This window comes from Squalius cephalus (genome assembly GCF_949319135.1).
Source record: "Squalius cephalus genome assembly, chromosome: 4".
In the NCBI taxonomy this organism is placed as follows: Eukaryota; Metazoa; Chordata; class Actinopteri; order Cypriniformes; family Leuciscidae; genus Squalius; species Squalius cephalus.
In genome coordinates, this window is record NC_137125.1 from 1,020,999 (window position 1) to 1,038,140 (window position 17,142).

General features: G+C 40.7%; 1 protein-coding gene across 1 annotated transcript; it reads left to right on the forward strand.

The window, feature by feature from the left end:
- Positions 1 to 7,889: 7,889 nt before the first annotated feature.
- LOC307156955 (uncharacterized protein) lies at positions 7,890 to 13,996 on the forward strand. The gene is made up of 3 exons (XM_079868686.1): positions 7,890 to 9,604; positions 10,306 to 10,353; positions 12,815 to 13,996. The coding sequence occupies exons 1-3, from the start codon at positions 9,590 to 9,592 to the stop codon at positions 13,109 to 13,111; spliced, it is 360 nt and encodes a 119-aa protein (XP_079724812.1). The 5' UTR covers positions 7,890 to 9,589; the 3' UTR covers positions 13,112 to 13,996.
- Positions 13,997 to 17,142: the final 3,146 nt, after the last annotated feature.

Below are 17,142 nucleotides of genomic sequence, written 5' to 3' on the forward strand. Positions count from 1 at the left end.
AGACCTTTGGGCAGTAAGGCTGCACGATATGAGGAAAAGCTGCGATGTGCGATATGACTTGTGATATGTGAATGTTAGATACTGTTCCCACGTCTTAGTGCTTTAATAGGTTCTTTGCGTGATAGGTCAAATGTTTATTACCTGCCTGGTTCAGATTACACTATTTTAGCGCGATTTTGGCATGATCCGTTTCGTGGAGATTCGTAAAGGACAACGGGCATCGGGACGCAAGATTCGATCGTTTTATTTTGTATAGTGTGTCAAAGTGGGCGACAACCTACGCGTCTGCGATGCTTCAGGACATCACGACAGAAAGACTAGCATGTTTAATTTTAACGGTCCTCCACGACGGGTTGAGTGTGTGCGAGAGTGAGTGTGCGCGAATGAGTGAGAGTGCGAGCAACAGTGAGTGTGCGTGTGTGCGCGCGGGAGTGAGCGAGTGACTGAGTGAGCGAGGGACAGTGAGTGTGTGTGTGTGATTGGCACGGCACACAAATGATTTAAAAGTGGCAGGGGCATCTTCAATACTAATTTCACCCTCATGCTCAATCACGCTGACATCACAACAACTCACGAGACAAAGTTTCACCTCGACGAGAAATCTCGTCGCGTTTTAATCTCGCGAGATCTCGTAACACGAGATCTCGTCACACCCCTAGTAGGTAGCAATTGGCTTTACAATATGCCTTAAACCTAAGCCATCCTCGTTGTGTTGTATGAGCATCGGCACCGTCTCAAATAAATTGTCCAACATCATTTGGTCAAAAAAACTGATAGCATCCACAACCTCAGGAAAGCCAGGACGAACAAGGAAAACACCCTCCAGCCTCACGAAGGTCCTTGCATTGTTTTTGAGTGCCAGATCATCCATGTGGTCCACATACGTTTTGGCATCCTTGAGAAGCATCCGCCGATGCTTCTCGATATGAAGATCACATGTCGTGATCACCCTACTGACAGGGTGCTTAGCGGGGGTGGCCTGGTGACAGTGTGGAGTAACTGCATACAATTGCAAGAAATTAACCTTGCAGTTGTCATGACGCACAACCTGGTCAAGAATTTCACTAACATCAAGTGGCATCTGGTCAAGGTTAGATTGAAAATTGGCACTTTCAGCCATGGAGTAGACAGGGAAGAGAGTTCCACGTTGTCCAACCACCTCCTGGAGACCACACCTAGACCACAAGAGGTCAACACTTGCGTCCTGTGAATGTATGTTGCAGGCAACATGATATGACACGTTGATGATGCCATGTTGATGAACCAGCTAAAAACGCCCTTCAGATGATTCTGGACAGTGAAGAAGAATGCACCTTTTCCTCAGAGGAAGATTGTGAACGGCAGCATTTTGAAGAGCGAATTGATCCCGCCGAGGACACAATTTCAGAGTAAGTTTTACTGTTATATAATTATTTTTCTGATAATATAGAACTCATATGAATTTTCAGACTATATATTGCTTAGTTTTGGCTAGCTTTTGACATCTTACATGAAAGATTGCCTTACAATATCCCTAACATTCGTGTATATGCTCAAGTGTAAACTTTTTTAATGTGATTACTTTTACTTTTACTTTTAATGGCTATTACTCTCTAAACATATTTGTATATTAAATATATTTCACTCAGTTTTGATTAGCTTATAACACTGATTATCATGCTAAAATACTGCCTTATGTTTAATGTAGCTTATTTGCGAATATCTGCTTAAGTGTAATGTGATTTAGTCTAAATATATTTCAGCCTCCGGTAAAATATGTGATAGCCTAGGCCTACTGTCTAAATACTAGACATTTTATATATATATATATATATATATATATATATATATAAATGTATGGTTTTGGTTAGACTATGACACTGCTTATCATGCTTCCATACTGCCTTATGCACAGATGTTTGTGAATACAGGTGTAAATGTTTGAAATGTATTGATGTGTCGTTCGCGAACGATCCGTTCATTGCGTGCATCACTAAATACGTGCGGTCATGGCCCATAAACAGATACTCGCAGTGATATTTCTCTGTCCTATGGACCATCAACAGATATATACATACATTGTGCGTCCATAACAATTAATTGCCCATCAGTTTGCTTTGGATAATGTATGCTAACAGTTTTTTTTGTTGTTGTTTTTTAGGAATGTGGCTGCAGCTAGCTCTCCTTCTCCAGCACCTCGCAAAGGGGCACGCAGGTGTCGTTCAGTTCTCAGCGTGATGGAGAATCTTCCCGAGTAAGTCCACAGACGGAATATTTACAGATGAAATATAATTGTTTACATCGTCATAATATAAAAGTACATATTCTTGTTTATTTTGCTCACATTTGATTTGCTTAGAGCCCGCATCAACGGGGCATAAGCATTTACTGTGAGATACCTGCCTTTACTTTTGTTTATCGCTCACAATTGCTTTGTTTATAGCAGACAGATTTTTTTTTATTTTGCTCACATTTGATTTGCTTAGAGCAAATTTAGAACATTATGTTCCTCCACATAGAGGAATTACAATAAAACAGATTGAAAAACAAAACCTTTGAATCTCCTCTACTTTGTTCAGGCTGCCTCACTTGATGGCCCATTAGCCACTGGGGGAGTGTCTGTCACACCCCTGGTCTGAATCTCATTCATATTGATAGGCCACCCCTCCCATGCATAAACCTCTTCTGACAAAAAAAACTGTTTTACAAAGTGTAAATCAATGTATTGTGTTATGTGAACGATTAGGCAGGATGATTTTCACATCATTTTGAAGCCTGTGTCAATAAGACTTTTGACTAATGAATGTTGTCGCTTCGAGTTCTGGGTGAATCTGACTGCAGTAGATGTGAAAGATATGAATAAAAGTGATGTTAATTCAGCCAGCGCACATACCTGTATTTACTTCCTGTTTTCGGTCGAAGTCCACAGTAGTCGATTGTCGAGTTCACGCGCGTGATCATAGGTAACTAAACCTATGCGCGTGAACTCGACAATCGACGACTGTGGACTTCGACCGAAAACACAGTGTAGACAACACCGATTTTTGTCGTTGTTCTCTGTACTGACTAGGGTTGGGAACCGAGAACCGGTTCTTATCCAGAACCAGTAGTGTTTTTGAAAAAATACCGGAGCCGTACGAAATTACAACGTTTCGGTTCTGAAAACGGTTCTGCTGCGCTGTTTGGGTGAAGTGCTTGGAGTTTATCCTTTTAATAGCGAAGTCTGACCTCATATTAAAATAGTAATGAATGCACTGAAAAGCCCTCGCGCTACTCAAATACATTTTGCGTCAGATATCAACGCAAAGAGAGAGAGAGAGAGCTGCACGATTAAGTTCATCTTTAAAAGATCTCGATTCAAACACCCATGCGATCTTATTCCTAAATTACAAAAACCTCACCCCTGAACATTCAAATCTGTTTGCTCTGTTGTTGACCCAGAGAGAGCAGTTGTCAGCTTTACAATCACACAGTATCGATATTTCTGTTACAAATATTCAAATGATCACAGAAGTACTGAGATAAAAGTTTATAATTCGAGTATAAACACTGATGTCTACGGCAGCAACCAAAATAAATCACCTTTTGAAAGTCGTTGCCTTCAAATAGCGAGTGTATCGATTACATCTGATGCTTCAAAACATTCATAAAGACGCAGTCCGTAACTTTTTTGTGTTCAGAATTTACAAAATGTATACAATGAGCGAGTGCATCATGAATGCCTTTTTTTCCAAAACGTGTTTTTTTTCTTATCCTGAATTACTACGTTAAGCCTGCAATAAGCGTTTTTACTCGGACTATACTTTAGACTGGCGGATCGCAGCCGCTGCGGAGTAGCCCAGTGCCTGCATGACTCGTTATAGACATAAATAGAGAGAAGTAGCTCCGGCAACAATGTTCTTCCGCAAGACGCATGTAGTTCTGTTTATTAACTGCTAGAGCGCTCCAGTAATGAAACAAGTAAAGTCTTTATGAATAATCATTCAAAACGATTTTAAAAATAATCACTTTCAAAAGTCTTATTGACACATATTTAGAATGAGTTTTGTGGTCTTATTTCAGCAACTTTCATTAAAAAAAATTTCCAATAACCACGCATAAACATTATTCTCTTAAAAATACAAACATCTACATTCATGTTGCTCACATATTATGGTAGCCCTGTTTGTGCTATAGAGTGAATTTACACCTTTGCCATTATCATGTTTATAAATAACTGAAAAAAGCACAAATGTCAGGGCATGTCAAAACATCCCAAGGGCCCCAAAAACACCTTAGACCCCAGAGGGTTAACAATATTGAATTTGTTGACATTACCAGTCTGTTAAACTCATTTGACAAGTACAAGAAATAAACACAAAAAGGATTGTGGATTTTTCCCTTAGGCCTACTACTATTTTTTATTAGTTGTTTGTTTTAATATTTTTTTATTGAATGGGAACCGTAACCGTAACTGGAACCGTTTGGCGGAACCGGAATCGGAACCGGAACCGGAAAATTTCTTACGATTCCCAACCCTAGTACTGACAGCACTCCAAATTTACAAAAAAATGAGCTCAATGTTAAAATTGACCGGAGTTCTCCTTTAAGCCTTGTATTTAAAAAAAAAGTTGTATTAATAAAGTAAAGGCATAGAACCAGTTTATTTGTAGTGCATTGACAATAGTTTTATATAATTAGTTTATTAATTAAATTAATAAAAAGACAAAAAGAACTTGAGATGTGTTTTGTAATTGTACCTGAATGAATTTAAAATAAATTTGCTAGGCTACATTTCAGATCAATATATTTGTTTTCCTTAAAATTTTAATTAATACTAACTTTATTCTCATGTTAATTATACATAATTTATTTCTGTATAAAAGAATTCTTTTTTAATCAATGTAGAATGTGTAACTTAAAAATAAACAGATTAGTGCTCTGTTTATTTTTAGGACAAGAAATGAAAACCAATGCAATATGATGAATGTCCAAAAGATGGCACCCACAGATTGTTTTTAAATGGGGTTGGATAAATATTTTTTTGCTTTTAAACATTGTGTGTGTGTGTGTGTGTGTGTGTGTGTGAGAGAGAGAGAGAGAGAGAGAGAGAGAGAGAGAGAGAGAGAGAGAGAGAGAGAGAGAGAAAGAGAGAGAGAGAGAGAGAGAGAGATTTTGGTTGGGTGACAGTTGTAGGTTACAGTTTGACAAGAGTTTACAGTTTGACAAAAGCACAATGTTGTGTTTTATTGCGAGTGTATACAAATATAAGTAAACACTTTGCAGTTTGAATGATGTCCTGTATGAACAAAATGACGGAGTATGTTTTTATGTTTCCACTGTTAGATCGCGCCCGCGCCTCGATCTCTCTCTCTCACACACGCACGCACACAACATATTCCAGCATTGCAATCTTGACATCGCAGCCTGTTCATTATAGACACAGAGCTTCAGAGCTAAGGCGGAGCTACAGATTAGGTGTCCCTAAAGAACAACACCTGCGTATTTAACACTAGTTCCGCATTACATTAATTAATTTGCACACAAGTTTTATTTATTTTTATACCGTGTATTCTCTGTGTATATTCATGCACCAAACTGGTTCAATACGAATACATGTACCGTTCCACCCCTAATAAATACTGTAGAAGAATTGTTCATGCCACATGTTAACTAAAGTAGTTAACTAATGTTAACTTGTAAAGTGTTACAAATGGCTACACCTTGCAGCCAATCAAAATAAAGTATTCAGACAGACCATGGTATGTACATCTAGCAAAAACACAATGTAACTGACTTACTGGTGTCTTGGACCCTCCTCCATTTCTCTCTTTCTCTTCTCTAAAATTTAACTCCAGCATATTCAGTTGTCAGACACGACTGGAACTTCAAAAGGGACCAGATTCTATGGTCAGATGAAACAAAAAAAGGGGCTTTTTGGCAGCAAACACACTAGATGTGTTTTAAACTGTAGGCTATTTTATTCCCACCAGCAGTTTTCTGTAGCAAATCACATTGACACATGTTATTAAGGTGAAAACATCCTGACTCAAAACAGTAAATGAAAAAAAAAAAAAAAACATAAAGCAGGCCAACTAACGTTAATTTTATAATTACTAGGGTATAATAAAAATGTGAAATACATAGAGGAATAGCCTAATACCTGACCCAACTTTTAAATAGTCTACCTGAACCCAAAACATCTATTATTGTTACTTTGTAAACATCTCATAAAAGCTTTTATTGTAAGAAAAAGCATGTAGTTTTTTTGTTTGTTTGTTTGTTTGTTTTTTTATTTGTGCATTATTCCTAGGGTTAATGTCACAAAGTAATACAACTAGTGCAGTATTATGTCCAATGTAAACATAAATGTCAAATTACACTATATTATATATTTATTTTTTCATTGTTGTGCCAAAATAAGACGAGTTAATAACCGTGCAGAACTGACTAAAGGTTGGGAGAGTGATAGGGAGCAACATGAGCAAATCTAAATGTAACGTTTATGGCGCGCTGAGCAATCGATACTTGTTCATTTCGCATTCGTGACAACCATAATAGATCTAGCTTAGAGTTGAACTGCCAAAATAATGTAACTTCAAATAGAAATGATTCCATCGACTCTATATAACACAACATGCAGACTCCAACTTGATATAACGAAGCAATCGCTAACAAAAAGAAATATTTATCGATTATGTCTTACTTTGACTTTTTGCAGTACCGGTATCCGTCCTCCGTCCTCCTGACAATCCTCTGACGTTTTGGTTTTGAGCACATTTTTCGCGCTTTCCGGCAACGTTTAAATTTAAAGGGCCGTGAACTGGAAAAAAGTGGGAACATTTTGTCATGACTGCAGGGCTTTGAAAAAGTATTCAAGAAAAAATATCAAAATAATATTTTCTCATAGCAGGTTCTGCTGATTTGTCATCTTCATTTAATTGTATTTCATCAATTATAGTGTCAATTAGTATTATAATTTTTTTAATCTTTAATAAAGATTGTTTATAGCCTAAAGATGACAGTTGTATAAATGTAAATTATATTTAGCCAGAAATGTAAGAAAAATGTAAGGTTTATTTAGAATAAAATATTTTATATATTTAAATATTTTAAGGGAGTTTAAAATATTACCGTTTGTGGGGTCACTTTGACACACCTAGGAACAGTGAATCGCAAACTTTTTGACTTCAATGTCCCCTTATATTCTCCACAACAAATGCTGTACATTTGTTATAAAAATAGCCAAATAATGAGAAATATCTTGATTTTTGGTGGATTTAGTTTTGTCATAATTTTAAGTCATCTAGAGGCCCCAGTGGAAGTTTGTCCGGGTCTGCTCTAGAAGTTAGATGACACTGCTAGCAAGATAAGCAAGGTTACACCAAGTAACAACATGTTCCTGGCTCAACATCTTTGTTGAACCTGGAACAGCATTCGACCAATTAGATTTGAAGTTTGCAGTTATGTCAAGTTTAGGCTTACAACCATGCTTTTAGATCAATGTTATTATCATTTCCCTCTGATTTTAGGTTTAGGGTTAGGGTTAGGGTTAGGACTATTTTTATGGACAGGAATGTTGGAATGTCCATGGATTTTATGGACAGGAATGTCCATACAGGAGCATGTACTTGGCAAAATCATTGTGCCCCAAGCGTTGCACAAACAACAACTAAAGTATCTTCTTGCACATCCCAAAACCATAAAAAGTCTTCATAAGTTTGAACCTAGACACTTCGCTTTTCTAGACACTGTACCTACAAAACATATGTTAGTGTAAGAGTTAAAAGTCTAGCACATTATATTAAAAGATTAATGCTGCTGTTATATTTGATTATTTCAATGTTAATTCAGCAGTATATATTTCTGTTAAAGTCAATGTTGTTGTGAGGACTTTTATTATGATGCGGAAATACTGAGAGGGGAGTGGAGGAGGAGAGAGAAGAAAAAAAAGTGGAAAGTAAAGAAAAAGAAAGAGCTCGTCCGTGTCCGAGGGTTTTATTTATATTTACATAAAGTTTATATTTAGATTTAAGCCCCGAGAACACCCACAACAAATGTTACACTGGTGGCAGCGGTGTTTTTCGTCGGATATTCGAGTTTCTTTTTGTTATTACTTCTCTTTCCGCCTAACGGTACATTCCGGCCGAACGCAGTCTGTAAGTTACATTACTAACGTTACTGTGATTTCAGCGAGACGCTGTGAACGTTAATGTGCCGCGAATAAACTTCAGTGATGTCAGACGAGGAAGCACAAGCAGCGCGGGAGCCCAATGCGCGGCCGCGCCGTGCACAAACACCAAAGGACATTCCTCTACCGCCGCCATTTCGCAACGATGGCTCTGAGTCTTTTCAGCTGTGGGCCCGTCGTTATGAGGTAATTCAAGAGGCTCGCTATAAAGATACTGGTGTTGATTTGGATGCAGTGTTAGCAGCAGAGTTGCCTACTAGATTGCCACCTGAACTGTTCATTGTTTGGGACAATTTTCCATCTGAAACTCAGCACTCTTTTGCTGCAGCGAAAAAACAATTGCAAGATGCTTTTGGTCAGAAGGATGTAATTGCATCTTTTCAAACATTTCCAAATTCACGTCACAAATTACCTAATGAACCAATGGAAGTGTATGCAGCAGACATATGTAGACTGGTCAAAGAAGCTTTTCCAGATTTTGAGCAGAATGCTTCTGAATACATGAAACTGTCACGATTTCTGGCTGGTTTAGATCAAGAACTCCAGATTAAATGTCATGAAAGGGGCGTGAAAACGTTCAAAGAGGCCTTCCAAGTCGCTACTCAAGCTGAGCGGGCACGCCAGGCCGCCAGATTGGTGCAGCCGTTTCCAACTGCAGTGAGAGGCGATTCGGCAGCACAGACAGTGAATGTTATTTCTGACACTGACACTTTTCTGAAGCAAGCGGTTATTGATCTAACTAACACAGTTAAAGACTTAAGTAAGAATGTTTCAGCACTGAAACTGCAGTTGCATGATGAACGCAGCCGATCACGCCAAACCCCATCACCACATCGGCACAGTCCAACAAGGTATTCTATGGCATGGAATGCGCCGTATGGACATTCACCAACCAGACGTTCAGATGCTCGTTCTCCTTCACCTGACAGCTACAGAAGATCTCCCAGCCGTCGCAGAGACTTTGGAAGACGACGTGACGACACATACCAGCATAATGTCAGAGTGGATTTTTCGCCTCACCGTAGGGAGAGGTTCAAGGATGGCTATTCTCCAAAATACTCCACTACAGCCTGCCCCGACTACTACGAGGACGACAGACGGGGACAACGGAGTGACACCATGTCTTACAACCACTCTTCATTTCAACGACGCAGTCCAAGCCCTCAGCACAAACGTGTCACCTTTGAGGACTACAAAGGCCATCATTACAGACCTCAGCATCCAAGCCTGGATCTTCAGAGTGGTCCACATGATGTCTACCCAGATCATCACAGCCATCATCAGGGAAACTTCCACTAGCTGATGCGACGGGGCACACATCAGCTGTTTCATTACCAGCCCCACACGACACCGTACAGATGATGACTACAGACACCAGCCATCCAGAGACTGAACACTGCCCTGCTACAAAGGTGAAGGACATTTGTACAGCACACATCAATGGCATTGTTGAAGGTACTGACATGCACATCATGATAGACACTGGTTCTAGTATTTCATTTATTAATGAAACTACCCGTATGGCACTTCCTTCATTGTGCAAAAGACCACTAAAGGGTAATTTTATCCTGTCAAAGTCTGTAACGGGTCAGAATCTAGATACTCTGGGAACTGTGACTGTTAACCTGAAATTAGGTGCACTGACGTTACAGCATGACATGCAGGTCATCAGAAATGTGAATCAGGGTATCATACTTGGTTGGGATTTTCTCCAGAAGCACGAGGTAATCTTGCATGTTGGTAAGGGGTTATGTTGTCTTTATGATCAGACTTTACAATTGTTAAGCACATCTCAGCTTGCCCCTGCACATTGCACAGCTCAAATTACTGTAACTACTACCGTTCCCCCCCAGTGTGAGATGCATTGTACAGCTCAGCTTATACCGTTTGCTGTTAATGCAGGTTTAGCAGATGGTTACAGTGGGTTGCTTGAGCCATATCTATCTAAGTTGGATGGTATTGCAGTTGCACGCACCCTTACAGTAGCTAAAAATGGTCAAACTGTAGTGCGAGTCCTGAATCCAACAAATAGCCCTTTTGTACTGCAATCAGGTATGCAGCTGGGGGAATTCACTCCAATTAACCAAGATGACATCGTTCAACACTCTGTATGCACTCAAGATTCTGTATGTAATGTGTCCACCCCTTCTACGCAGGCACCTCCTCCATTTGAGATTCAGAGTGGGAATCTTTCTGACCCTCAGGTGAACGAACTGCACTCACTTTTGCATGAGTATTGTGATTTGTTTAGTAAGAACCCTACAGATTTTGGTAGTACAAATATTGTCAAACACAAAATCAATACCGACAATGCAGTTCCCATTAAAAAACGTGCCTATCGTACTTCTCCTCCGATGCAAGAGTTGATTCAGTCACAGGTGGATGACATGTTGGCAAAGGGTATTGTGGAAGTCAGTCATAGCCCTTGGGCTGCACCCGTCGTCATGGTACGGAAAAAAGATGGCACCTGGCGTTTTTGTGTCGATTATAGAGGCCTTAATTCTGTCACCATTAAAGACGCCCATCCTTTACCCAGAACAGATGACACCTTGGATGCGCTTAAAGGTTCCTCTATATTCAGTACCATGGATCTTTCATCCGGATATTGGCAAGTGCAGCTTGAGGAGACAGACAAACCAAAAACAGCCTTCACTACTGGTCGTTCTTTATATCAGTTTACAGTAATGCCAATGGGTCTTGTCAATGCTCCGCCCACTTTTCAACATTTGATGCAGCTAGTGTTGCAGGGTCTGTCCTGGAAAACATGTCTTGTGTATTTAGACGATATCATCGTCTACAGCAAGAATTTTGCAGAGAATATGCAACATTTGAGAGAGGTTTTTGAGCGTTTGAAAGCAGCAAACTTGAAGCTGAAACCATCTAAATGTTCTTTTGCTCAACAGCAAGTGACATTTCTGGGCCATATTGTGTCTTCTGCCGGTCTTCAGCCTGATGTTAAAAACATTCAGAAGGTTAAGGAATGGCCTACTCCCGGAAATCCTACAGAAGTTCGAGCCTTCTTAGGCCTGTGCTCATATTACAGGCGTTTCATTCGCTGTTTTGCTCAAATGTCACAGCCACTGCATGCTCTAACTCAGAAAGCAAAGTTGTTTGTTTGGACTGAGTTAGAACAAGAAGCTTTCAATTCGTTGCGACATGCACTTACCAATGCTCCAATTCTTTCCTACCCAGACTTTTCAAAGGAGTTTTTGCTCTTCACAGACGCTTCAAACACAGCTATCGGAAGTGTTCTGTCCCAGATGAACGCTGACGACAAAGAAAGTGTCATTGCTTATGGCAGTCACATCTTGACACCTACTGAGAAGCGATGGTCTACATATGATAGGGAGTTGTGGGCTATTGTTTGGTCCATTCGTCACTTCCGTCAGTATCTCATGGGTCATTCTTTTCGAATCATTACTGACCATAAGCCCTTGCTTAGTCTGAGGAGAATGGTTTTGGATGGGGATCCAACGGGGCGCAGAGCAAGGTGGGCTCTGGAGATCGACCTCTATGACTGGACCATTGAGCACAGACATGGTCACAAACACGCCAATGCTGATGCCATGTCTCGTCGACCTGAAAGGGAGAACAACATTTCCAATGACTTGGAGATCAAGCCTGTCCATTTTGTTTCTTCGTCGACGCAGACTGAGGTGGCCGAATCACATCCTACTTCTGCACAACCTGTTTCTTCTTGTGCGAGTTCTGAGTTTGAGTCTTCAAATTCTACGGTTTCTGCCTTTTCCAGCGTTACATGCCTGGGTATGCATAATGGCGATATGCTACAGGCTCAGAAGGCTGACCCTGTTTTAAGCATTGTCGGCGAATGGGTGTTAACGCAGAAAAGACCCCCATACACAACGCTCAAAGGTGCTGCTAATGGACTGAGACATTTCTGGAAAGACTTTGCAAGACTTACCTTTGTAGATCATGTCCTTTGTCGAAGAGTCAGACCTCCGCCAGGTGAACAGATTCTGCAGGTTGTAGTTCCAACAGCATTGCAACGTAACGTGTTTGAGACTTTGCATGGTCATTCACTCACCGGACATTTCAGTGCCCAAAAGACATTGCAACGTGCTCTAGTGAGATGCTACTGGCCCCATATGTCTAGGGACATTACTCTATGGTGCGCCCAATGTCAAGCTTGTGAATCAAGGAGACCACAAACACCTCATCAGCAGGCCCCAATGCAAAACATGGTCACAAGCATGCCTTTTGAAAAAGTTGCTGCTGATCTAACGGAGTTGCCCCTTACACAGAAAGGGAATCGGTATGTTCTGGTTGTAATGGATTACTTCACCAAATACCTCAATCTCTATGCAGTTACTGATCAACGTGCAACGACTGTCGCCAGGTGCTTGTTTGAAGACTATGTGAGCCAACATGGTGTGCCCCAGAGTTTGCACACTGATCAAGGCCGACAGTTTGATTCTGATTTGGTGAAAGAACTGTGTTCCCTGCTTGGGATTCATAAAACACGGACATCTCCATATCACGCCATGTCAGACGGTATGGTAGAACGTGCCAATAGGTCCATAAAAGATCAGCTTGCAAAATATCTGTATACCAAAGGTGGGGAATGGGATGACCACTTAAAACAGGTTGAATTTGCCTACAATACTAGTGTTCATTCCTCAACTAAACATACACCTTTCTTCTTAGCACATGGGAGAGAAGCTCGCCTACCTGCTGACTTTCTTCTTGGTGTACCCTCAGCATCTTCCAGGGCTACACCCGGAGCCCCGGCTGAATATGTACACTCTTTGCTGGGACGGCTACGCTCTGCTTTTACTACCGTGGCAGATAATATCCAGACAGCGGGAGCACAGCAAAAGCATTACTACGATCGCCATCTCCGACATGTGGCTTATCAACCTCAGGATCTTGTATGGGTTGATCTTCCAGCTATGTCAAGACACAAACTCTCTCCGAAATGGACTGGTCCATACCAAGTTTTGAGCAGGTTGGACTCACCGACCGGTGACATTGGAGTGACATATAAAGTGAAAGATCTGCTTGATTCTAGGTCAAAGCCTAAAGTTATTCACTATAATCGGCTTAAACCTTATCGCTCTGTGTGGTCACCTGATCCATGTCCAGTTATGCCATCCCCTCATATGGGACGCCCTCCACTTACAGCACTCTCAGGCTCCAGACCTTATGTTTTTCATGACTCTGTCAGGCCAACTCCACAGATTCAAAGGCAGGATGGTACATTGCCTCCTGTTCAGGCTCAGGTTGAAATTTCGGAGGGTTCTAGGGCTGACTCCCGTATAGAACTCCCTACAGAACAGCCAAATGTCATTAGAACAAGGTCAGGACGTTCGGTGCGCCCTCCATTACGGTATAGGGATGTATAATGTCTTTAATATCCATCTCCACATATTCTTGTTCATATACAACAAAATTCTTGAGTATGGGATTGTTTAATGTATAGTTGAAAGATTGGAGTAATGGCAACTAAGTTCAGAAAACCTGACACATTCAAAAAGTGTTATTTGTATTATGTTTGATTTATTCCTGTTTTCTGAAAATCTTCTACCCCCAAAGTGTTTTGTTTTGAAGTACCAATGTAAGGAAAGCATATTTTGTTACAGATGTATTATTTTTTTTGGTATCAGGAAACGAGGACGTTTCTTTTCATAAGGGGGAAGTAGTGTAAGAGTTAAAAGTCTAGCACATTATATTAAAAGATTAATGCTGCTGTTATATTTGATTATTTCAATGTTAATTCAGCAGTATATATTTCTGTTAAAGTCAATGTTGTTGTGAGGACTTTTATTATGATGCGGAAATACTGAGAGGGGAGTGGAGGAGGAGAGAGAAGAAAAAAAAGTGGAAAGTAAAGAAAAAGAAAGAGCTCGTCCGTGTCCGAGGGTTTTATTTATATTTACATAAAGTTTATATTTAGATTTAAGCCCCGAGAACACCCACAACAAATGTTACATTAGCAATAGCATATATGTCATAGATGTAAGTACATGTAGCCTCACATCCAGCCTAAGTGTCTGCTCCATCCATACCAAAAAAATATTGTTAAATGTTGTCAATTTTTTTTTTTACAAATATTCAGGCCATTACAGTTTCAATCTTTGTCCCTTTTAAGCTAAATTAGCCATTTTCAGAAGTGTTGCATCCAATCCAGAAATGGACTTACCACGTAGGTTTTAATTTTTGGGAAACACAACGAATATTTGCCACGTCGAATGTGAGCCAAGTTAGACTTACACCCTGCAATGCTAACTGTGCCGTATATTTCCCAAACGTGGCCCAAATTGTAATTAATTATTTGGGCAATATTTGCCATGTCAAATGGGGGCCACTTTTGCCTCACATCGAGATGAGATAGTGCTCACTGAGCCATATCTTTGCCAAAACTGACCCAGATATGTTTTAAGATAAATGGGTCACATTTGCAGCATTATATGTGGGCCACTTTTGGCTCACACCCAGATGAGCCAGTGCTCACTGAGCCATATCTTTGCCAAATCTGGCCCAGATAAGTTTTACAATAACTGGGCCACATTTTCAGCATTATATGTGGGCCACTTTTGGCTCACATCCAGATGAGACAGTGCCACTGTGCCATATCTTTGCCAAAACTGGCCCAGATATGTTTTAAGAAAACTGGGCCACATTTGCTGAAACATATGTGGGCCAATTTTGGTTTACATCCAGATCAGTCATTGTCGATTGTGCCACGTTTTTGCCATAGGTGGCCCACATTTGGCTTGTGATATTTGGGCCACATTCATTATTTATCAAATGGGCTACTTTAGGCTCACATCCATATGAGCCAGTGCTACTGAACCATATCTTAGCCAAAACTGGCCCAGATATGTTTTGAGATAACTGGGCCACATTTGCAGCATTTTATGTGGGCCACTTTTGGCTCACACCCAGATGAGCCAGTGCTCACTGAGCCATATCTCTACCAAAACTGGCCCAGATATGTTTTAAGATGTTTATGTTTTAAGCAGCCATGTCACCCTGTAGCCCAAGACTGGTTGCCCACTGAAGCTAAGCAGGGCTGAGCCTGGTTAGTACCTGGATGGGAGACCTCCTGAGAAAACCAGGTTGCTGCTGGAAGAGGTGTTAGTGAGGCCAGCAGGGGGTGCTCACCCTGTGGTCTGTGTGGGTCCTAATGCCCCAGTATAGTGACGGGGACACTATACTGTCAAAGAGCACCGTCTTTCGGATGAGACGTAAAACCGAGGTCCTGACTCTCTGTGGTCATTAAAAATCCCAGGATGTCCTTCGAAAAAGAGTAGGGGTGTAACCCCGGCATCCTGGCCAAATTTGCCCCTTGGCCTCTGTCCATCATGGCCTCCTAATCATCCTCATATACAAATTGGCTTCATCACTGTCTCCTCTCCACCAGTAAGCTGGTGTGTGGTGAGCGTTCTGGCGCAATATGGCTGCCGTCGCATCATCCAAGTGGATGCTGCACATTGGTGGTGGTTGAGGAGATCCCCCCCTTCTATGTAAAGCGCTTTGAGTGCTGAGAAAAGCGCTATATAAATGTAATGAATTATTATTATTATTATTATTATTATTATTAAGATAACTGGGCCACATTTGGATCATCATATGTGGGCCACTTTTGGTTCACACCCAGATGAGCCAGTGCTCACTGAACCATATCATTGCCAAAACTGGCCCAGATATGTTTTAAGAAAACTGGGCCACATTTGCTGAAACATATGTGGGCCATTTTTGGTTTACATCCAGATTAGTCATTGTCGATTGTGCCATGTTTTTGCCATAGGTGGCCCACATTTGGTTTGTGATATTTGGGCCATATTCATTATTTATCATATGGGCCACTTTAGGCTCACATTCAGATTACACATCGCCATCAGTGCCGCATCTTTGCCTAAAAAGGCCCACATGTGATTTAAAATATTTGGGCCATATTTGCCATTTTACATGTGGGCCACTTCAGGCTCAGACACATTTGGTCCGGGCCATAAGTAGGCCTGAAGTGCCGCATCATTGCCTGAAGTGGCCCACATCCGTCTGCTATCGACGAAAAGCAAAGATGACAATTTCGGACCCCTCCATGATTTCCAAGTGGGAGAACTTGCAAAATAGCAGGGTGTTCAAATACTTATTTTCCTCACTGTATGGTATGATTAATATCATATTTTTGTGATTAAATTATGATTAATATCATAATATGGTTTCATTATAAATATGGTGATTATCTCTAAGATGGACACCCAACTGAATATATGATATTTACCATCTGAATCTAACCATGTTATATAACGAGTACAGTTCATGAGTCATAGTTTTGAAAATAGTAGGGTACAATGGGGTTAAAGGCTCTGCAGGGTAAAAGGTGCCTTTGATTTTATTTTCCTCTAAATGGCACAAAAACTTGCCACAGCACTTTCCAAAACATCCACTTTTCAAGGATGCACGTGGAAATTTGTCTGACCCTTGACATGATCGCGGGCAGCAGCGCAAAGTTGATTCTGCGCACCAACGTTTAAATGCATTATTATATTCAAATTGCAAACACATGAGGACAGTCTCCATGAAAGACCCACTGGCAGATGAACGTGCTACTACATTTCTCTCCGAAACGGTAGGAAATTAAATTAGATTTAATAGAGGATTTTAACTGTGACAAGATGATTGACAGGGCAGTTTACGTGACGGGACGCACACGACAGATCCGTCCGATAAAGATGACGAAGTAGTATGTCCCAAAGTTGCCTACTTTTTTGCTACACATTCAAAAGTAAATACATTTTCTTCACAAAAAGATTACATACTTTTATGGCGTAGTGTAACATAGGCGAATTGGGACGCAGCATATAGCTTTACACATGACAATCGCTCTGATTGGTTTTAGGACTTTTAGGTCTATCCAATTGCGCCCAGAGGCATTTGAGCGACGTCCTTTAGTGACGCCCCTTTGGAAATGAGTTATTAATGAAGCTTTGCCAGACTATAACTCAGTTACTACTGAGAATGGTCTG